Here is a 23,597-nt window from a genome sequence, read left to right on the forward strand (position 1 = left end):
CTGCAGTGTTTATGAGGCCTCTTACACTGAATATGGAGATGTTCCAAGCTCAAGGGGTAACAAGCTGGAGAGACACCAGAGTGTGTTGTGTTGAATTCCTGTTTGCTTCTTCTGAGTTCTTCTTACTACCTAGAAAAGTACGTAGAGGATAAATATAGTGTAATACTTTTGCTGTTCAGATGTTTTTCAAGCAAGTTGTACAGTTTTACAGTTCAGCAGATCTGCTAACATTCCATTATTAAGCTGTGGACTGACAATATTAATGTTATAATTAATCTGGAAAAACTATACATAGAAGTTGCTCTTACAAATAAGGAATACTTATGGGAAGATACGCCGGGTACTCCTGGGAGGGTTAGGCATGAAATCCTGGATGTCGGGGATGCTGGTGGTTAGGAGACTGACAGCGGCATCCCAACAGTTAAAATCCCGACAATGGGCGGTAAGTAGTCTAGCCCTCTCCCTACCCTACTCTAACCCTGCCTTTTAGGTGCCACAGCCTACAGCTAACCCGCACAACACCCCCACCCCCACCCCCACGCAGCCTAACCCTAACCCTAATAAACCCCTCGGTTGTCTCCTAAACCTAACCTCCCCTCCCGGCACCCTAAACCTAACCGTCTCCCCTCTCCCCCCGCAGCCTAACCCTAACCTCCCCCCTGGGGGTGCTTAAACCTAACACCCTAAGCCTAACAATCCCACAAACCCCCCTTTCCCCCCAACCTCCTTGGGTATCGCCTAAACCTAACCACCCCGCACCCTAGACCTAACCGTATCCCCTCTTCACCCACTGCATAGCCCTAACTCCCCCCGGTGGTGCCTAACCCCCCTCCCTGCACCCTAAACCTAACAATCACACAACCTTACCCCCACACCTTAACCCTAAGCCCCCCGTGGGTCGCCTAAACTTAATCCACCGATTACCCAACCCGCTGTCTCGGCGATTGGGATTCCGGTGTCTGTGTCCTGGCCCCTTTTAGTATTCTGGTGTCAGCATTCTGTTGTGTTGGGATTCTGGCGATGGTGTCTCGTGCTTCGGGATCCCTCCTGGGGTGGCTCTGCCCTTACAGAACGTATATTGCACAAGGCTCCTTCTGTTTACCATTTTTAATCTCTGGTGTCAAACACCATTATCATGACCCTGGCAGTGCTCTTCTTTCCAGTGCCTACATGTTACTGACTTGCAGGTTCGGGGGTCAGTCAGGGTCCACTGGTGCTGGCTCAAAGCCTTAAATGGCCCTGGACGATCTGTAGAGCAGAAAGAAGTGGAGGTGCTGAGAGAAAGGCCTGATTCCAGATAAGAAGATGAAGGCACAGCCTCCAATATATGAGGTGTAGTTGTGAGTTGTAGCTATTAAAAAAAAAATAAAAGAAACAGAGGGGGGAAAAATCTTAATATTTGTTTACATCACAGAACCAAGTTGGATTTACTGTATTTATTTATTTATTTATTACCACTGATCAACGCAAACATTTTTAAACGTTTGTTTTATTTTTGTATTAATACAATATTGGATATCATGTAAAGGCTCAGAATTTGTCTAAATAGGTATTTGGGATTGCATCAGCTGATTAAAATGATCTGTGACAACATAAATAAAATCTTATAAAATAAAATATTGTCCCTTATATTTACCTTTTTGTTACAGACTGGTGTGCGTTAGCTTGGGTTTGCTGCATTACTCTTAACCTGTATCTGAATGTAGTAAAAGAGATGAGAACAGATCGATTTCAACTGTAAGTAACCTGGTTCTCTTTCTTTATTTCAAGGTTTAATTGCTATTACAACAGTCATTTCTGTGTTTTACATTGTGAATATAAAAACATACATTTATTTAGATATACTGTATTTCAGAATGTGTAGTAACATTTTATAAGTAAAGCTAACAATAGCTGTAGCTCACATAGGGCCTAACTCATGTTTGCGCGGAATGCCGATGTTCATGCAACTGAGCAATTATCCGCAGACTGCACATGTGCTGCGATCGCACTGCGCACACGCAAAGGCACCTTTGCCATGCAGTGAGGATTTGATCGCAGTGAGGATTTGATCGCAGGGTGATTGACAGGAAATTACCATTTTGGGGGTGGTAACGGAGAGTGGCAGCAGAAACGCAGACGTGTTATGGCTGTTTTCAAGGCGCGTATATGGCATCCGCTGCGATCATGTAAGTGCAAAAACATGGCTCCTGCCCTGTCCAGTCTGCATAGGCAAAGGTCTACCCTAGCAGTCGTTGCTCCTCATTATTGCATATAGGCCCTCATTCCGAGTTGATCGCTCGCTAACGTTTTTCACAACGCAGCGATCAGGTTACTACTGTGCATGCGTATGCACCGCAATGCGCATGTGCGTCGTACGGGTACAAACAGCATCGTTGCTGTGTAATGCTTCTAGCGACAAATCAATTCGCACAACCGATCGCAAGGAGATTGACAGGAATAAGGCGTTTATGGGTGTCAACTGACCGTTTTCTGGGAGTGGTAGGGAAAATGCAGGCGTGACCAGGCGTTTCCAGGGCGGGTGTCTGACGTCAATTCCGGGACCGGACAGGCTGAAGTGATCGCAAGGGCTGTGTAAGTTCAGACCTACTCAGAAACTTAAAAAAACGTTTTCGTACCGCTCGGCTGCACATGCGATCGTACACTTGCAAAGCGAAAATACACTCCCCCGTGGGCGGCGACTATACGTTTGCACGGCTGCAAAAAGTAGCTAGCGAGCGATCAACTCAGAATGAGGGCCATTGGCTGTGAATGTGTACACAGATGCGAATGGGTTTGCGATGGCTCCAGTGGGCATCTATCATCTTTCTTGGGGGGCAGCTTCACTTGCGATGATTAGCAATTCTGTAGCCTTAAAAACATCGCCATTGCAAGTGCATTACCGTACAAACATGAATTAGGCTCGTAAGACAGCCTAGTGTGTTTTTGGGTTTCAAATATTAAAAAGGAGCGCTTGTATAAACTAAACGCACATACCTGTAAAAAAGAAATTTGTTTAGTATAGTAATGTTACAGCTCTTTTTTGAAAAAGTGCAGGAGGTGAGAATTGATTGTTTTTAAAGGTTAAATGTCCATCAAATTGTATGAAATAGCTTTCCCTGTTTTTCCCTACCTTACATGCCGGGTTTAGATGGTTGTGTAGCTGGGCAGCCTGTACGGCTATGGTGAGCCCAATTAGCGGCTTCGGCTAGCGGCTCCTATGCTCTGACCGCTCCGGCTGGTGATGAAAGCTGTACAGCCTATACGGCTGTGGGGAGCGCAATTAGCGGCTGCGGCTGGCGGCTCCCGTTCTCTGATGGCTCCGGCTTACGATGAAAGCTGTACAGCCCGTACGGCTGCGGGGAGCCCAATTAGCGGCTGCGGCTCCCGTTCTCTGATCGCTCCGGCTTACACTCCTCCGTGCGGCTCACGGCTTTTTGAAGTGTCAGTATTTATGAACCTTTTCCGCCCCCCTGCCGAACCGACCTGGCTTATCTCTCCCGGAGAGGGCAGCCAAAAAGTCGGTAAGTATGGGCTGTATTACAGAATGTGTCACTGTCCCAGTACTGTGGCTGTATTAGAGAATGTGTCTCTGCCTCACCACTGTGGCTGCATTAGAGAATGTGTCACTGCCTCACTACTGTGGCTGTATTATAGAATGTGTCACTGTCCCAGTACTGTGGCTGTATTAGAGAATGTGTCACTGCCTCACTACTGTGGCTGTATTAGAGAATGTTTCACTGTCTCACTACTGTGGCTGTATTATAGAATGTGTCACTGTCCCAGTACTGTGGCTGTATTATAGAATGTGTCACTGTCCCAGTACTGTGGCTGTATTAGAGAATGTGTCTCTGCCTCACCACTGTGGCTGCATTAGAGAATGTGTCACTGCCTCACTACTGTGCCTGTATTATAGAATGTGTCACTGTCCCAGTACTGTGGCTGTATTAGAGAATGTGTCACTGCCTCACTACTGTGGCTGTATTAGAGAATGTTTCACTGTCTCACTACTGTGGCTGTATTATAGAATGTGTCACTGTCCCAGTACTGTGGCTGTATTATAGAATGTGTCACTGTCTCACTACTGTGGCTGTATTATAGAATGTGTCACTGTCCCAGTACTGTGGCTGTATTATAGAATGTGTCACTGTCCCAGTACTGTGGCTGTATTAGAGAATGTGTCACTGCCTCACTACTGTGGCTGTATTAGAGAATGTGTCACTGTCTCACCACTGTGGCTGTATTATAGAATGTGTCCCAGTACTGTGGCTGTATTATAGAATGTGTCACTGTCTCACTACTGTGGCTGTATTATAGAATGTGTCACTGTCCCAGTACTGTGGCTGTATTATAGAATGTGTCACTGTCCCAGTACTGTGGCTGTATTAGAGAATGTGTCACTGTCTCACCACTGTGGCTGTATTAGAGAATGTGTCCCAGTACTGTGGCTGTATTATAGAATGTGTCACTGTCCCAGTACTGTGGCTGTATTAGAGAATGTGTCACTGCCTCACTACTGTGGCTGTATTAGAGAATGTGTCACTGCCTCACTACTGTGGCTGTATTAGAGAATGTGTCACTGCCTCACTACTGTGGCTGTATTAGAGAATGTGTCACTGCCTCACTACTGTGGCTGTATTATAGAATGTGTCACTGTCCCAGTACTGTGGCTGTATTAGAGAATGTGTCACTGCCTCACTACTGTGGCTGTATTAGAGAATGTTTCACTGTCTCACTACTGTGGCTGTATTATAGAATGTGTCACTGCCCCAGTACTGTGGCTGTATTAGAGAATGTGTCACTGCCTCACTACTGTGGCTGTATTAGAGAATGTGTCACTGTCTTAGTACTGTGGCGGTATTAGAGAATGTGTCACTGTCCCAGTACTGTGGCTGTATTATAGAATGTGTCCCAGTACTGTGGCTGTATTATAGAATGTGTCACTGTCCCAGTACTGTGGCTGTATTAGAGAATGTGTCACTGCCTCACTACTGTGGCTGTATTAGAGAATGTGTCACTGTCTTAGTACTGTGGCGGTATTAGAGAATGTGTCACTGTCTTAGTACTGTGGCGGTATTAGAGAATGTGTCACTGCCTCACTACTGTGGCTGTATTATAGAATGTGTCACTGTCCCAGTACTGTGGCTGTATTATAGAATGTGTCACTGTCTCACTACTGTGGCTGTATTAGAGAATGTGTCACTGTCTCACTACTGTGGCTGTATTAGAGAATGTGTCACTGCCTCACTACTGTGGCTGTATTAGAGAATGTGTCACTGCCTCACTACTGTGGCTGTATTATAGAATGTGTCCCAGTACTGTGGCTGTATTATAGAATGTGTCACTGTCCCAGTACTGTGGCTGTATTAGAGAATGTGTCACTGCCTCACTACTGTGGCTGTATTAGAGAATGTGTCACTGTCTTAGTACTGTGGCGGTATTAGAGAATGTGTCACTGTCTTAGTACTGTGGCGGTATTAGAGAATGTGTCACTGCCTTACTACTGTGGCTGTATTAGAGAATGTGTCACTGCCTCACCACTGTGGCTGTATTAGAGAATGTGTAACTGCCAGCGGAAGCTCCTACTTTTGTTGAGGAGGGGTCTGCCGCTGGCTGTGCTGTTAGCTCCCTTGTCCCTGCCGCCGAGTCCCTGCTTTCTTGCATCAGCTCCAACTGGCTGGGTATGCTGGGCACCAGCGCATGTGCAGTAGTGGCGACGGTATTGCGCATGCACGAACTCTCGGCTTCTATGGACTGCATTGGCTGCAGCCCATAGAAGCCGCCTAGAGCTGCCCAAAAGGCAGAGAGTGGCTCCCTATAGGAGTATACTCCTGAGGAAGCTGGACACACATTACCTACCAGCGAAACGCGTTGAGTTTGCACGTCATACCGCCACAGCAGTCAGCAATTCTTCCCTCTAAGTCACCTTGTGAACCAGGATACATGGGAGAATCACCCCTACCAATTCTGCAATAATTGGACACTGGTATCAGCATCAACAGGCTATCTTAGCCGATTCATCAGGAGAGTACGACCTCCATTCTTCCACCCAAATGTGGGGTTAATTACAACCTTGGAACAGTATCAGCACTAAAGGACATCCCAGCTGACTTTCCAGGAGAGTGCTATCTCCATAAGACCTCAGAGCTCCAGAAGTTGAACACTCTCAGCATTTATAAGGACATTCCAGCTGATGAGAACAAGGGACTGCATATTCCCATAAACTACTGGTAAAAACTTCACAGGGTCTATCCATTCATACCCAAGTGTGGGATATTCACAATTTCAGTGGAAGTGATTGCTAAACAGTGGCTTTTAATAATAATATCATATAATTATATGGGATTTGCCTGTTTTATTTTAGTGGTTATTTTAATGTTTATTAAATAATTGTGTCTGAATACAAGCCTAATTGTGTTTATTTAGCACAAACAGCCAGCGCTGGTATATATATATATATTTTTCTATTTTTTACATTAACTTCCAGGGGAATTTGACCACCCCAATACCAGCAGCTGTTGATAGCGCACCTGTGTACACAATTTCTACAATATAGAATGTGTCACTGCCTCACTACTGTGGCTGTATTAGAGAATGTGTCACACTGTCCCAGTACTGTGACTGTATTATACAGTAGAATGTATCTCTGTCTTTTTAGAAAGCAGAAGAAAAACTAATCCCTGCTACAGTAATTAGACATCTAAAGACTTCAGGGAAACAGTACTTCTGCAGTCCTGTGACCAAGAGCAGGATAATGAGGAGTGGCAAGAAGTGTCACTTTGGATTGTGTCCTCCTAGACAGGAAGCCATTCAGTAATGTCATTTATATGTCATGCACAATTGAAGCAGCTAATAGAGTTAATCTCTAAGGGAGAAACAAGTTGTAACAGTGTTAATTACAGCATTATTTATATATTTTTAGATATATCCTCCATCCTTCTATTGTGGAAGGGATGGGCTGCTGAAAGCAGCTGGGAAATTGCTCTTATTCTGTGTCCAGGAGAAGATAAATAAAATAAGCATGACATTAATTTCAACAGGACCTTTCAGTAAGATATTAATTGCTGTAAAATGAAGGTTAGAAATGAGATGGCTATAGGAGAGAAATATTCAGTCATCTATTAAAAATGATCATGACTTGTTTATTCGCATTTAAATCAAATCAATAACATAAATGTTACAAAATGGTTAATGAGGCCCTCCAGTCTAATTTCTATTTTTTTTTTAATATCTGAAACTTCCCGACCCAACTACTAGAGCCATTGAGATCCTGTTTGTCCAATTATTCTTCCTGAATAGGTATAGAATCTGTGATTGCATCCATTACCAGGTTTTTATTCCAACCACAGATTATCTGCCCAGGGGTGCTTTAACAGAGGAGGGGGTGCGTGTGCACCTCCACGTCTACTGCACATGCGCAGGTCTCTGGAAACATGTTGCCGGCTATGTTCCGGAGACTAATTTGGCTAGTGTGCATGCGCGCTGGCCATTTTGGGTGCGATTTTCACCACGAGAGCAGTGTCCGGCACTGGACTCCGGAAAGGTTAGTATTAGAATATGGGTGCAGTGTGTGCGGCGTGGGCTCCCCCCTGGACCCAGGGGCCCGTGTGCACTGCACACATTGCACCCATTATAGAAACGCCAATATATCTGCCAGATAATTGTATAGTGTATGCCCAGCTTTAGCATCACCCCTGATCTCCTTGTCATTACCCTAAAACACAGGCCACATCTCCTCTGGACTGCGGTCAGTGACCTAGCCATCATTTAATGAGGGAGTTTTAGCATGGAATATAAGCTCTCCAGCCCCAAGTGTTTCCCGCGTGTCCTTTATATTGCCCTCCCCGTATCTACCTGCTCTCACGGAAGTTGCAAGAGATTCACAATTTTTCAGGTAATCCTCCCGCATCCTGATGACTTGCGAGTGAAGCAGGTATGATAGGGCGGAAATGTCAGGAATCGCGGTCCCTATGAAGGAGGGGATGGTAAAATAACACAAATCATGGTCATTTTAGCCACACCGCTTCCCAGAGTACCCACAAAGAAGTCTGTCCCTGCCCCAGGAATTGTCCTGCTGCTTCTTCCGGAGAGGAGTATTCCGATGTAGGAAAGTATGGCCCTCCCTCATGTACCCACACTTGTATGTCCGGTTTTGTTCCCCACCATCATCTTTATGTTCAATATTGTACTCCCTCAATCTGTATACACTGTATTGTGCTCTCCCCATCATCTGTTTGATCTGTATTATTTATTATTATTCTATATCTCCACCAAAAAGCCCTGTATGTCCTGTATTGTGCCCCCCTCCCTCATCTGTAAGTCCTATAGTATAGACCCCATTTCTACTTTTAGTATAGCGCCTCCCTTCTGTATATTTTGTACTGTGCTGCCCTCCTCCCGCAATCTGCATGTTTTTTTATTGTTTCCTCTCCCACACCCTAGTCTCTATGTTTTATACTGTGTTTTGTACACCCCCCACCACACACACACACACACACACACACACACACACACACACACACACACACACACACACACACACTAACTTACCTCTTTAATACCATCCTCCTGCTCCCCCAGTTCTATGAGCCTCTGATACTTGGCCCCCTCCAGTTCTCTGTAGTGGAGTTTCTTCAGGAGCCTCTTCTGGAACTTGTGCTGCGTTGACAGTGTGGGGGGAGTAAAAAAAAAAGTATAACGAAAAAAACAAACAAACATAGTGATTCTGTCCTCAATGCTGGGACTGGCTTAGGTACTGACTAGGTGCCAATTTTCAGCTGGTGAAGCAGTCTCTCCCCCACACCCACACCCCGACATCACACCCCCTCCCAGCTTCACCACTGACTGTTGTAAAACCTGGACTGTTGTTTGTGTGTGGCTGTGTTTGTTGAGTTGGGCGGAAGTGTTTATCTTGTGCCAGATGAAACGTGTTTTATATGCAAGATTGCAAGTGGTAAATGTGAGTTTGTGTGAACAGGTATGTATCTATCATAGGCGGGCACACAAGGTTGGCTGCTGTGCTCAAATACACCTTAATTTTGGGCCTAGTGCTCTTCTGTTTCACTATTTAACTAAGTGTTGATGCAGAGAGCTCCATAATGTGCTCTACCCACTGATTTTGATATTAATGGTTTCCCAAAAAAGACTCTCAGCCCGGCTTTGGAAGTTGCTCTCAGCAAACTGATCAGGTCCTTCCTGTACAGCAGTGGTCATAGTGCTTAGTATGCAAATACTCAGAAGTAAAGGGGGGTACACACGGAGAGATCCGTGCTTAAAATCTAAGCAATCTTGCTAGATTGCTTAGATTTTAAGCACGGATCTGCCGTGTGTATGCCCTCCAGCGATAGCGATGCGCGGCCCCGCGCATCGCTTTCGCCGATGCTAGATTGAGCTGCATGCAGGCTCAATCTAGTGGGTCGCTCACTTCACCGTTGTGTGAAGTGAGCGGCCCCCCCGTCGGCTTTCCCCCTCGCTCAGCACATCGCGCTGTGCTGAGCGGGGTGAGAGATGTGTGCTGAGCGGTCTGTGTTAAGATCGCTCAGCACACATCTCCCCCGTGAGTACCCCCTTTAACACTGATGTATAAGCAGTTCCTAGCTAGACCAGTCCAGCACTTGGATGAGTAAAGGAGGTTGTATAGAGAATATTATGAGGCTGAGGTGTCTTATGAGGAATGAAGATAATGAAAATTAGTTAACAATGGAGAATGAGTTCACCAAACCCAAACCTGTGTCCATGACATGTTATCACCGTATACCTTGGCAAGTTGGTAATGTGTTTCAGCTGCTGATGTGCCATTTAGAAGCAGAAATCTGATCACACTATGCACCTCAGTGTTTGACCGTGTTTCCACCAACCCCGCCATCCTACAATTAATGCTGGGACAGTATGACCAATAGGAGGCGCAGTCTAGTGACTGTGAAGGGAAGCAGTGGTCTACCTACTCTGGCCTGGCTGGAAATTAGAATGAAATAGAGAACATTACACATGTGAGAGGTCTTGTTACCTTATTTACTGAACCACCCTCATAGCATCAAGCTTTTTTTTTTTTTTTTTGAGGATTACCTTTAATAGAATATTGCATAATTAGATTAGTTATGCTAAGAAGCTATACAAAGTTTTCCTCTTTAGAATTAGTGAAACAAAACCCCTCATTTTCCTACACGTCACTACATAATACACTTCATAGTACAAACCTTGGTCACAAAAGGAACTTTACTCCAGTAACACTACTAATGACATTAAATGAACGCTACCATAGTATGTTGACACATACGGCTAAAATGTTTCCTGTTAACATCTATGATTAAAGGTTAATTTTGAAATTGTTACAAATAGACCGGAAAGTGGAGTAATAATCCACAATAATTGTAAAATCAACGTTTGAATGTGATCCCTCCAGTTTGCGAAATAAGACAATCTTGTTTAATAAGGCCAAAGGGGAGACATGTCTGAAATCAAGGTTCCCAGTTCAGATCTATGATTACCCAGTTGAGAAGATGATGGTTTTTTTTTTTTAAAGAATTCATTTTGGATGCATTTTATCATCTTCAAATAACTAAGTGGATATTAAATCTAACATCAATTGGTTGTGATTTTCAAATGCTAACTGCGGAATTAATTAAAAGTGCATGTTGTGTAAAATCACATCCTGTATATTGTATTTAAAGCTGTACATGACATTTTTGTCTAATCCTAATTTTTGTGGCTACTCTGTAGCCATATTTTAGGGATCACATCTAAATGAGACATATCTGTAGGCATTCCCCAAAAGCATGTGATTTTACTAATCTCAGCAATGAGAACCACATCTGCAAGCTGCCAGGCATCCGGAGGCGAAATAGAAGGTAGTGTCCCCTCAGTGGTTCCAACTTGCACATATGCTGACGTCACAGTGATTTGCCAGTGGTACGTCTGGGAGAATAAAGATTCCTTATTAAAGCTAATCGGCTGCAAATGATAATAAATAGAGCCCTGAGGGGTGTTATCAAAGCTCAGAGAGAGATAACATTATGAGAGATAAAGTACAAGGCAATCAGCTTCTGCCTTACATTTTACAGGCTGTGTTTGAAAAATGACAGGAGCGGATTGGTTGATACTTTATCCCTCATAATTTTATCTCTCTCCAAGCTTTGATAAATACCCCCCTTAAAAGTGTTATTTTAATAATTAGTGCATTTTCTTGAAACCAACTTCTGCTTTCCTTTCTTTCCTCACGTAAGACACACAGCAGAGCTGTAGATCATTGTACACACTTTGATCTGTTATCAGACACATTCCAGACTATTCGGCAGAAGGGGTCTTTAATGGAGGCTTCTGAACTTGGACAGCAGTCAGCAGTGACTGCAGCAAGTCACTATGAAATTAGTGGAGAGAGATCTTTTCTAGTTCAGAAGCCTCCTTGGTCTTTCTTTCTCAAGGCCCCTCTGACAGCTGGAGCCCGGTGGCAAATGTCTTCATTGTCTCTGGGAGTTACGCCAGTGGTCTAAGTTACAAAACTGACACTGTACTTTGTGATCTAGCACTTGAAAAAAAAAAGTTTGATGTGCAATTTGTACTATATTAAGTCTCTCAATTTTAAAACTACACCAAGATCAACATATAAAACACAGAACAGTAAGAAAAGCTAGGAAAAGTAACAGAAGTGCCCATTTTGTTAAGCCACACGAGAGAATGAGAGAACTGATTAAGGCAATACCTGGAATGGACCCTTCAGTCCTGCTGCTTTTACTCTGCTAAACCTGGGATATCTGGACATTCCACATTAACTTTATGTGGAATTACGCTGTCCCTGCCATACTATATTACCTGTATTAAAAAAATAATAATAATAATAATTATATATATATATATATATATAAAATGTGTAAGTGTCTGGCTCTCTCTATACATCCACTTAATACTGGCCCCTTTGCCCTCGGTATGTGATTACTCACAGACTGTGCGTGCTCCAAACAAACCATGTATATCGGCGGCACTCAGGAGAAAAACAACTTCACACTATGCAGATATAGTCAACATTTCAATGCATGGCATTTTCATCAGGACAATGCAAAGTTAAAATATACTCATCTAAATTGTGCAACCATCACCAGAGACTTCCTGCCGCATCCACAGCGCGTCCCGCTGACTGGCGCTGGGTGATGTGCCCATCACCAGTTCTAACAGCTTTGAACAGTAAAAAGCTGTCAAAACATACTAATCATGACAACGCTGGATACCTCAAAAGCACATCCCTCACATATATGGTCTAAATAAACAGTTTGATACTTTACCACAATGTTTCAATTACTGCGCTGTAGTATAAAATCTAAAAGTGTAGTCTGACCCCCTAGTGGTCAGAGTGGAAAACATCTTTTATGCATATAAAAAATGGGATATCGCTTACCATTATACTAAGAATATAATACTATGGGGGATCATTTATAGTTTTCAGTGGTCAAAGAAGTTATTAAATACAGCAGGTAAATATATAATTTACAGCAAAGTGTGGTCACAAATCAAGCGCCAATTAAGCATCCCGTATCCAAGTGGTATGAAAAGCATCACCAACACTTAAAACAATACAGAAAGTTAACAATTACCACAAAGTTCACAGGTGCTCCAATAGATCATGAGTAGTGTACTTGTAGGTACCCAGCTCCAATGGATAAAATACTCTGCAATCACTTAAAAACAACATAAAACACAAACATGGGGGTTTATTTACTAATATTCGTGTTTTGACCGTTTTGAAGGGTGTTTGAACTCGAATGGTATCGGGTGCATTTTACTCCAACTTTTTGAATCCTGATACGGTCATTCACTAAGCTGCCGAGTTTTGCACAATCGTTTTTCCCAATGTCGATATGATTCGTAATATCAGGCAGTGTTTTACGGGAGTGATGAGTAAAACGCTGCCTGAAAAAACACAAGGAAACCCGGCCGGATCTGTGAGATCCGTGCAGGGCTTCATTGTGTACCTTAAAAAGTTCATTAAAGTCTTTAAAATTCTGGAAAAAATAGCGTGGGGTCCCCCCTCCTAAGCACAACCAGCCTCGGGCTCTTTGAGCCGGTCCTGGTTGAAAAAATATGGGGTAAAAAATGACAGGGGTTCCACCATATATAATCAACCAGCACCAGGCTCTGCGCCTGGTCCTGGTTCCAAAAATACGGGGGACAAAAAGCGTAGGGGTCCCCCGTATTTTTGAAACCAGCACCGGGCTCCACTAGCCAGGTACATAATGCCACAGCCGGGGGACACTTTTATCCTGGTCCCTGCGGCCCTGGCATTACATACCCAACTAGTCACCCCTGGCCGGGGTACCCTGGAGGAGTGGAAACCCCTTAAATCAAGGGGTTCCCCCCTCCAGCCACCCAAGGGCCAGGGGTGAAGCCCGAGGCTGTCCCCCCCATCCAAGGGCGGCGGATGGGGGGCTGATAGCCTTTTTGTTAAAATGTGAATATTGTTTTTAGTAGCAGTACTACAAGTCCCAGCAAGCCTCCCCGCAAGCTGGTACTTGGACAACCACAAGTACCAGCATGCGGTGGAAAACCGGGCCCGCTGGTACCTGTAGTACTACTACTAAAAAAATACCCCAATAAAAACAGGAGACACACACCTTGAAAGTATAAGTTTATTCCATACATGCGCACCTCCAAACATACATACTTACCTATGTTCACACGAGGGTCGTCCTCTTCTCCATGTAGAATCCATGGGGTACCTGTGGGAACAATTATACTCACATAATCCAGTGTAGATCGGTCCTCTTCTGTTTTTTGTAATCCACGTACTTTGCAAAATAAAAAAACGGACACCCGACCACGCACTGAAAGGGGCCCCATGTTTTCACATGGGACCCCTTTCCCCCGACTGCCGGGAACCCCCCCTGACTTCTGTCTAAGAGGGTTCCTTCAGCCAATCAGGGAGCGCCACGTCGTGGCACCCTCCTGATTGGCTGTGTGCTCCTGTAGTGTCTGTCAGGTAGCACGCGGCAGTGATACAATGTAGCTCCTATGCGCTCCATTGTAACCAATGGTGGGAACTTTGTGGTCAGCGGTTGACCGAAAGTAACCTCACTGCTGACCGCAAAGTTCCCACCATTGGTTACAATGGAGCGCATAGGCGCTACATTGTATCACTGCCGAGATTGGTGCTTAGTAAATTCCCGGATTGGGACTTAGAAAAAAAAACACAAATCGGCCAAACTCAGATTTTTATGGCCCTAGTGTATAACTGTTATATGCAATATATATTTGAAATAGATATTATAATGGACTCGTACCCAGACAAGTTGTCTACCTTATTTGGTAGACATATAGCGCCTTATAGGGGAGCGGACCAGCAGTGTGTTTTGTCCCAATCCTTTTTGTAGTCTATGGACAAAATGTCTTTTCCAAGGTGTTGCATCCATATCAATCATGCAATTGAAAAAAAGCTCAAATAGTGTAATACTATTTTTATTCCATGAAAATATATATGAACACACAAAACAAACAGTTTCCAGACACATGGACTCACCAAAACATATGGTCTACAGATGGAAGTAGACAAAAGCACATAAAATGATTCCAACCAGGCATCATCATCAATGGTCAGGTAAGTAGTCCAATGTGTCCACCTTATACCTCCACCAACGCGCTTCGATAACCTACTGTTACCTCTTTCAAGGTTCAAAGGTTCGCGACTGTGAACTGTGAGGTGATTGTTAACTTTCTGTAAGGTAAATATATAAATTTACAAGTAGTAACTTTTATTATAATGTAATCTTTTAGTAGAGTAACCTTTTTATAGAAAACATTTCAATCCTGCGTTTGGAGGTATCTAGCATAAAAATCCTAGATGCTGTAGTATCGTGTGAACTGATGTAGAAGAGAGCCGTTGCCCATCTGCACGTCTGAGGCTGTTTGCCGTTGCAGCGGACTGAGACATTCCGGGTGTCTCAGCAGTGAAGCGCAGCCTCTATTTGGGAACGGGTATGCGTCCTGTATTATTTTAACTGTCTGTGAATAAACTCTCGGCTGGGATTGTCTTTTATCTACATTTGCCCGATATTGTCTTATGGCTGTCTGAAATCGAATCTCTAACAAACATCATAAGGTGCCTTGAAGGTGTGAGACAGGACTACACAGCACAAAGATACCTTTCAGTGAACAGTATCGGTTTATTTAAAGTGAGTGTTATCATGATAGGAGACACAGCAAGAACGGTGATTGGGTTTGACTGACTAGAAAACCAGTAACAACATGCCGGACGCTGAGTTCACATGAACTTTATTATATATACTGTCCATTCTTTGATAACACAGAAGGGTTAATTTATAGTTGTGATTTTCCTGTAATTGTTACTATATATAATCCCCATATTGGAAGACCTATTTAGGATCTGTCCCATCTATTGTATTTGATATATACAAGATGTATTTCAGTTTGTGAATAATTTAAAACCATCTAGTGCAGGCATGTCCAAACTGCGGCCCTCCAGCTGTTGTGAAACTGCATATCCCAGCATGCCTTGACACAGTTTTGCGGTCAGAGAATGCTAAAGCTGTGTCAGGGCATGCTGGGATGTGTAGTTTCTCAACAGCTGGAGGGCCGCAGTTTGGACATGCCTGATCTAGTAGCTTTCAGCACTATACATTTCCTTCCAACCTTGATTTGTTAGCATAAAAATCCAACAAGCTTTTATTTGAAGCAATCATTTGTCTCTGTTACCTCCCCGTTTCAGTGGGGGACATGCTCAATAATTTTGTGCCTAATTGACGTCAGAGAATGTCCTGCTGTCGCAAAATGTCTTGCGACCGGTTGGTCGCTAGACCCTGATTGAATGGCCACTCTGATGGAAGTCTTGTGCATTGCCATTCACTCCTTGAATTGGCGTTTGGTTTTACCTACATAGTATTTGCCACATGGGCACATGAGTACATATACTATACATCGTGTTGTGAATGTTAGGTAGTGCTGAATCTTAAATTCTCATCCAGAGTAGGGGTGACAGATAGTGTTTCCTGTGGACATAAAACCACAGGTCACTCAGCCCGTACATTTAAAACATCCCTTTCTGGAAGTTCAAAAAATACCTCTGTAAATAAGTTTAGAGCTAGTTGATACATCTGCATGGACAACGTAGTCCCTAATGTTTTTACCTCTAGAGTAACTGACCATAAGCTGTTTGTCTTGTAGCATAAAGAGATCTTTGTCTGACTTTACCATTTGCCAATATTTTTTAACAGTCCGTCTGATTTTTCCACTATGGGTATTATATCTAGTTGGCCATTTGATTTTATTTGCCACAGATAATTTCTTTCTGGATTTTATTTCTAGGAATAAATAGAACTCAGTTTTTAATTTCAATCAGTTCAGATCGTTTGTAACCACGTTCTTCAAATTTGTCTATTTGTATATGTAGCTTCCACTTTGTCACTACATATTCTGCGTACCCTCAGAAATTGAGAAAAGGGCAATCCTTTCTGAACATTTCTGGGATGAAAGCTAGAAGATAACAGTAAGGTATTTCTGCCTGTTGTTTTTGTAAATAGTTTGGTAATTTATTTATTGGATTCAATAGTAATATTGACGTCAAGAAAATCGATTGCATGTGGATCAATTTTAAAAGTAAATTTTTCTGGGTGGGTGCTACTGTTCTGATTATCAAGTAGTGACTTAAGCTTTATTTCACTCCCTATCCATAACAGCAGCATATCGTCAACATACCATGTGTAATATAGGACTTTATTCGCCACTATATCATCTGAAAAGAAAAGATCGTTCTCCACTGCAAACATAAAAGCATTGGTGTACGATGGGGCCACATTGGACCCCATCGCACACCCAGATGTCTACAGATAGAAACCATCATCATACATAAAACAGTTTGACAGAAAAAATTCACATCCGGCCCTTGATAGATCACATTATTGCAGATTAATGAATTTACTGCATGTATACCCAAGTTATGTGGAAAACATGTGTACAATGCCGAAACATCAACAAAGAAGTGGTATCATTCAAAAAACATTTTTTATTCTGGACACAAGTATGTGTCCAAATAAGTAGAGATTAGTTCAGAGAGTGACCCCCTGGCAGAGATGATAGGTCTGTGTATAATAAAGGCTTTAAGGGAAATTCCCTGGTCAAAGCTTTTTGAATTTGTGTGGTAATTACATTATCTCTAACAGCACATTGTAACACTGTATCTAATTCCTTTTTAAAGACAATCGTTGGATTTTGGGGGAGACCCCTGTAAGTACTGGAATCTGATAATTGGCGTACAATCTCATGTTTATAGTCCTCCAAGTCCTGTATTACTATTGATCCCCAATTTATCTGCAATTTCGTCATTTTGTTTACTGAGTTCTTTCAAGGCAGTAAATTCATCCACTGACATATTATAATTATTCTTTCCCTGCACCGGACATCCACTGGATGTTTCTGTTTCCATAATATGCATGAATGTCTTCAGGGTAGCGTTAGAACTTTGTAGTTCAAATGAGGAGGATTGTGCTATTTTTCTAATCTCCGATGAAAGTCTGTGTTGGTCATTGTCCATGGGATGAGTGGCAAAAAATTCTTTGAGTTTCAAATTCCTGTGTTTTCCACTTTGGCTAAAAAAAGGACCAAATGGGACTGTAGGTACAAAGCTGAGACCTTTTTGCAGAACTTTTGTCTCTACTGCCGTCAATAGTGTTTTTGATAAATTGAATATTACCTCCTTGGCAACGGGGGCTTGTCTTGTTTTTGTCTCTTCCGCTGGTCAACTCTTCTTGTGAATTTACATTTGCGGCTGTCTTTTTGGCTCTGGTGCTCACCCACAAAGGGGGTAGTTCCTTTTCTGAGCCTCATTTGCTTTTAAATTTCGAGTCACTTGCCAATGTTCTGGACTCATTGGAGGAATCAGATCTGTATCGCCTCTTATACTTGTGAAACGTCTGCCGCTGTTGCGAAGCTCTGTGTGTGTATATATATATATATATATATATATATATATATGTACACACACACACATGGTCCAGTCACATTATTTTGTCCACCAGCAGCTAATAGCCAGAGTAACCAACGTGTTCAGCATGGACAGCAGTTGGTCAGGCTGAACCGTTGTTTTGGACACACGTACATTTTGATGGTGAGCTGCTCCACTATAGCGTATGAGCAATGAGTGATAGGTGTGTAGACAACCCATCACACACATTATATACCCACTGAGCCAGCGCACGACACGTGACGTATTTCATGGGCTATGTGCTGCCAACGTCAAATGTAGGAGGTGCACATATATATATATATATATATATATACACTGCTCAAAAAAAAAAAAAGGGAACACTAAAATAACACATCCTAGATCTGAATGAAATATTCTTATTAAATACTTTGTTCTTTACATAGTTGAATGTGCTGAGAACAAAATCACACGAAAAATTATCAATGGACATCAAATTTATTAACCCATGGAGGTCTGGATTTGGAGTCACACTCAAAATTAAAGTGGAAAAACACACTACAGGCTGATCCAACTTTGATGTAATGTCCTTAAAACAAGTCAAAATGAGGCTCAGTAGTGTGGGTGGCCTCCACGTGCCTGTATGACCTCCCTACAACGCCTGGGCATGCTCCTGATGAGGTGGCGGATGGTCTCCTGAGGGATCTCCTCCGAGACCTGGACTAAAGCATCCGCTAACTCCTGTACAGTCTGTGGTGCAACGTGGCGTTGGTGGATGGAGCGAGACATGATGTCCCAGATGTGCTCAATTAGATTCAGGTCTGGGGAACAGGTGGGCCAGTCCATAGCATCAATGCCTTCGTCTTGCAGGAACTGCTGACACACTCCTGCCACATGAGGTCTAGCATTGTCTTGCATTAGGAGGAACCCAGGGCCAACCGCACCAGCATATGGTCTCACAAGGGGTCTGAGGATCTCATCTCGGTACCTAATAGCAGTCAGGCTACCTCTGGCGAGCACATGGAGGGCTGTGCGGCCCCCCAAAGAAATGCCACCCCACACCATTACTGACCCACTGCCAAACCGGTCATGCTGGAGGATGTTGCAGGCAGCAGAACGTTCTCCTTGGCGTCTCCAGACTCTGTCACGTCTGTCACATGTGCTCAGTGAGAACCTGCTTTCATCTGTGAATGCGAAATTGGTGAATTTGCCAATCTTGGTGTTCTCTGGCAAATGCCAAACGTCCTGCACGGTGTTGGGCTGTAAGCACAACCCCCACCTGTGGACGTTGGGCCCTCATACCACCCTCATGGAGTCTGTTTCTGATCGTTTGAGTAGACACATGCACATTTGTGGCTTGCTGGAGGTCATTTTGCAAGGCTCTGGCAGTGCTCCACCTGTTCTTCCTTGCACAAAGGCGGAGGTAGCGGTCCTGCTGCTGGATTGTTGCCCTCCTACGGCCTCCACGTCTCCTGATGTACTGGCCTGTCTCCTGGTAGCGCCTCCATGCTCTGGAAACTACGCTGACAGACACAGCAAACCTTCTTGCCACAGCTCGCATTGATGTGCCATCCTGGATGAGCTGCACTACCTGAGCCACTTGTGTGGGTTGTAGACTCCGTCTCATGCTACCACTAGAGTGAAGGCACCGCCAGCTTTCAGAAGTGACCAAAACATCAGCCAGAAAGCATAGGAGCTGAGAAGTGGTCTGCTGTCACCACCTGCAGAACAACTCCTTTATTGGGGGTGTCTTGCTAATTGCCTATAATTTCCACCTGTTGTCTATTCCATTTGCACATCAGCATGTGAAATTGATTGTCAATCAGTGTTGCTTCCTAAGTGGAAAGTTTGATTTCACAGAAGTGTGATTGACTTGGAGTTACATTGTGTTGTTTAAGTGTTCCCTTTATTTTTTTGAGCAGTGTATATATATATATATATATATACAGTGTATATATATATGCAGACAATAGCAGCCACTGGGGAGTGTAAATTAACCCCCCCCCCAAGCCACCCCCAGACTCCCCCTGTATACCTGGAGGCTGCCCTGGCTTTCAAAATGAAGGCCGCGATGGTCGCGATCTTTCCAATGTTCCGATGGACGCGATGTTCCCGATCAATGTTTCGGTGTTTGGGATAAATAAAATAATGTTTTTTTTCTTAATTAAAATCATTTTGGATAGGGTTAAATTAGTGTTCTTCACCTAATTCACTCATAACCCCCCCCCCCCCCCCCCCCGACAATTTCGGAGCGTTTTTTGAGGGGGGGGGGGGGGGGAAATCGTCAGTTAAGTGGTTAACTGATGTATCTGCTGCTCTGCTTATGTAGGCTGATTTGTCTGTGTAGTTGCTTTTACTTGTATTATGGGGGTCGGAACTGCACATGCGCCGGCACCGCAGTGTGCCGGAGCATGGCAGTCGTCGGTACCCAGACAGAGGCGGTCGCTGGGCAGGAGGGGACTGAACGGCGCCGTTAAGCCACCGTTTAGTAGGCGCGGTCCGGCCAACATAGGCGTGGCCGGACCGTTGGGGGGGCGTGGCGCGGCGGCTGCATGACGTCTCACGCAACCGCTGCAGCCAGCGGCAGCGACACACAACTCCCGGCCAGCCGCAGGAGCTACGCTGGCCGGGAGTTACTCCACAGATACAAAGGCACCGCCTCTGTGCTATGCCTTTGTATTTGTGCGGGGCGGGGGGGGGGGGGGGCGGCACTGACATGCGGGGTGGACTAGCCCTGTACTGGGCGTCCCCCCGCATGTCTGAGTTTACGATCGTAGCTGTGCTAAATTCACCCTGTAGTCTGCATATTGCAATCTGAACCTCAGCAAACCATCTCTATGCTAAATGTTTGTTCAAATCTCTTGTTAGATAGTTTTTGTGATTTCTGGTTTTGTTTGTATTTTAAAATACCTGTGTTTCAAAGTTTGGTCAGTGCCGCATATTTAATCAAGGCAGACTAGGCTGGTGTTTGCTTAGTCAAACACTGGGTAATTTAGACCCTTTGATTAGTGGGACATTTGCCTCAGCTGTAGTTGTGTCAGTTTACCATAGTATATCTGTAGCTTCAACCATGCACAGCTGTGCGTGCCAATACTCAAAGTGTTCCTATCTCTAAGCGTTTTGAAAATTAACAGTTAAAAAAACAGTTGAACAAACATTGAACAACATCAAGAAAGAAATCCAGAACATTATGTGGACTCATCAAACCTCTGAAATGAAATCACCAGGACTATGCCCATTAACCCTCTGGCTGAGAACATCAGTAGTACCTTACAGGCCTACCCCTCAAGGTGAGCAGGGAGCACTGGTGGGGAGAGCACCAAAGCCAGGCTCAGCAGGGTTATTTTCTTCATATTTTAGTGTGCTCCCCACATTCTCATACCCCCCCCAGCACTGCTCCAATTAGACCAGGATAACTTCCCTCCTTTCGTTGTTTACCTGCAAAGGTGATCTCACCATGTGCTTTCTTCTTAAAAAAAAAAAAAAAAAACCCTTTTACTGCATACTTCCACCCCACCGTGTGGTATTCCTGTGAGGTGTGCCTCCACTGATTGCACACCCTGCCAGCAGCATCTAACACAGTGCACCCCAAATGGGGGCCTCTGGTGGTTCCACTGCGGGCAGGATGTGCCTCATGTGGATTGTTCATACAGGTTATATCATACGACTACACAAATGCCCGTTCTCCATGTATGCATTGGGCCCATGTGTGGCATACCTCCCAGTGTAACCTCTCTAGTGCGCCCAATATGGCTGCCTCATCTGGTAAGCTTGTGGATGGGATGGATACATGGACCTGATAGTTTTGTTGGTACCCTACTCTAAATGTTAGGATGCTGCAATCTCCCCCATTTTGTGTCATCTCCTCTAGGGATGGACTATTCCACCCAGGGTAATCCTACGCAGTGCGCCGAAGATGGCTGCCGCACCTGGTACCCTGTGAGGGTGGAATACACAGCCCACTGAAGTTATTACCCAAAATGCCTAAGACAATCATCCATTATGCTTTCTGTGTCTTTTTTGTCTGTGTGGTTTATCTTTTGATGTGTAATACTTAAATCTTCTGTGTTATGTGCATTGTTTGAGTTCTAGTTGGCGCTGCGGATGGCTGCCTCGGTGCTGCTCTGCCAAGCAGCCTTCGTTTTTAGTCTTACATGTATAATATGTCTAATGTCGAGTCTATTGTACAGTTACAATGTGCAGTATGAACTCATATGTGTAATGTTTGTAATGTATGCTACGTTTTTCCCCCTTCTTATGCCATGTATTCCCCCTTCATGTTGCTGCTTGGCGATGCATTGTACCACAATGAATTCCTAGTGTACGTGAGTACACCTGGCCAATAAAGCTGATTCTGATTCTGATCAACTCGGAATATCCCCCCATGGTCCTTGTTTGGTGCATGATTTCTTTCTTAGTTACCTACTTTATTTGTGTGTTCACTTTTTGATTTGTGTTGCCCTTCTAATAAGTTACTACTATGTATCTTACTGTTGATTACTTATTATTCATCTTTGCTTCATCCTCTACTGTAGTTCCTGCTTCTCCCTTTTTGGTGATAGTTCCCACTTTCTTAATTACTGCTTTCCCACCAAACTTATAACCCAGGTTATTGCTGGGGTAACCTGGGTGCAAGTTTGATGTGAAAGGGTCTACCCGGGTAGCATTACCTGGGAATCCAACCCTGGTAGGACCAGGGTCAAACCTTGCACTGACCTGGGTAGCTCGCTGTGTGAACAGTGTGACCCAGGTCTAACTGCAGTGTGAACGGAGAGCTGGATCGCCGGCGCTTGGAGATTTTGTCATCTAAGTGCCGGAAGACGGAAGACCCGTCAATAACCTGGGTCTACCCTGCGGTGTGAACAGGGTTTCAAACCTCTGTGTCAGGGCTTGAAACTATGCTCAAAAACCTAGGTTGCACCCTACATTTTGGTGGGAAAGGGGTGTTACCTTTGTTCCTTTTTTAGTTCCTGCCTTTCTTACATCATTGTACCTCTCTTTGTAGTCTTTCCATCATCCATTTTATCTTGTGTGTAGATTCAGTGTATTCCTGATGAAAGTGCGATGTGTAAAACCCAGCACTTTATGAACACTGTCCCTTACAATGTGTGCGTTATAATGTCATCACAAACTGTACATGACACTACTCAGTGGGATGAGGTCATTTGCCTGAGTCGGAACTGAGCATACAAATCTTTAGGACTGAGTGGACAATCATTCTCCCAATGATTCTGCAAACTGGTGCAAGTGTAGTGGAGAGGGAGGAGCAGTTGGAGTGAATAACCACTGATATTTTCTGTATACCAGTGTATGTGTGTCTGGTGAGCTTACTGTATTTATGTATTGGGGAATGTTTGCGTTTATATGGTGCCCATTATGTACTGCCAATATGGTTATGTGTCCTTTTTAAGTTTTATGAGCAGCAATAGTGAATAGAAAAATGTGGCCTCTTTATCTTAGTAATGGACTGTTTCTTAGGAATGTTTTGGCACTTAGAAGGAATATACTGTATGCCGGCTTAGGAATCCTCTTTAATAAAAAAGATGGGAAAGATAAGTTTAGTGGCATTTGCGTCACATGTCATTACTTTTGGTTTAGAGACGTAGATGGTATGGGTCCTGACTTGTGCTATTATCCTCGTTGGACATAATGTAGATCCAGATTGTCAGAACAAAATAACCTCATCTGACTGCTGGTT

General features: G+C 43.9%; 1 protein-coding gene across 3 annotated transcripts in view; it reads left to right on the forward strand.

Annotated features, from left to right (window-relative positions):
* LOC135048735 (uncharacterized) overlaps window positions 1-23,597 on the forward strand; it is a 1,076,079-nt gene that overhangs the window by 359,506 nt on the left and 692,976 nt on the right. For all 3 annotated transcript variants that reach the window (XM_063955577.1, XM_063955578.1, XM_063955576.1), the window contains exon 6: window positions 1,650-1,737. In XM_063955577.1, the coding sequence (XP_063811647.1) occupies window positions 1,650-1,737 (88 nt within the window). The remainder of the gene's footprint in view (window positions 1-1,649; window positions 1,738-23,597) is intronic.

The sequence above is a fragment of the Pseudophryne corroboree genome, chromosome 2, assembly GCF_028390025.1.
Source record: "Pseudophryne corroboree isolate aPseCor3 chromosome 2, aPseCor3.hap2, whole genome shotgun sequence".
Taxonomy (NCBI): Eukaryota; Metazoa; Chordata; class Amphibia; order Anura; family Myobatrachidae; genus Pseudophryne; species Pseudophryne corroboree.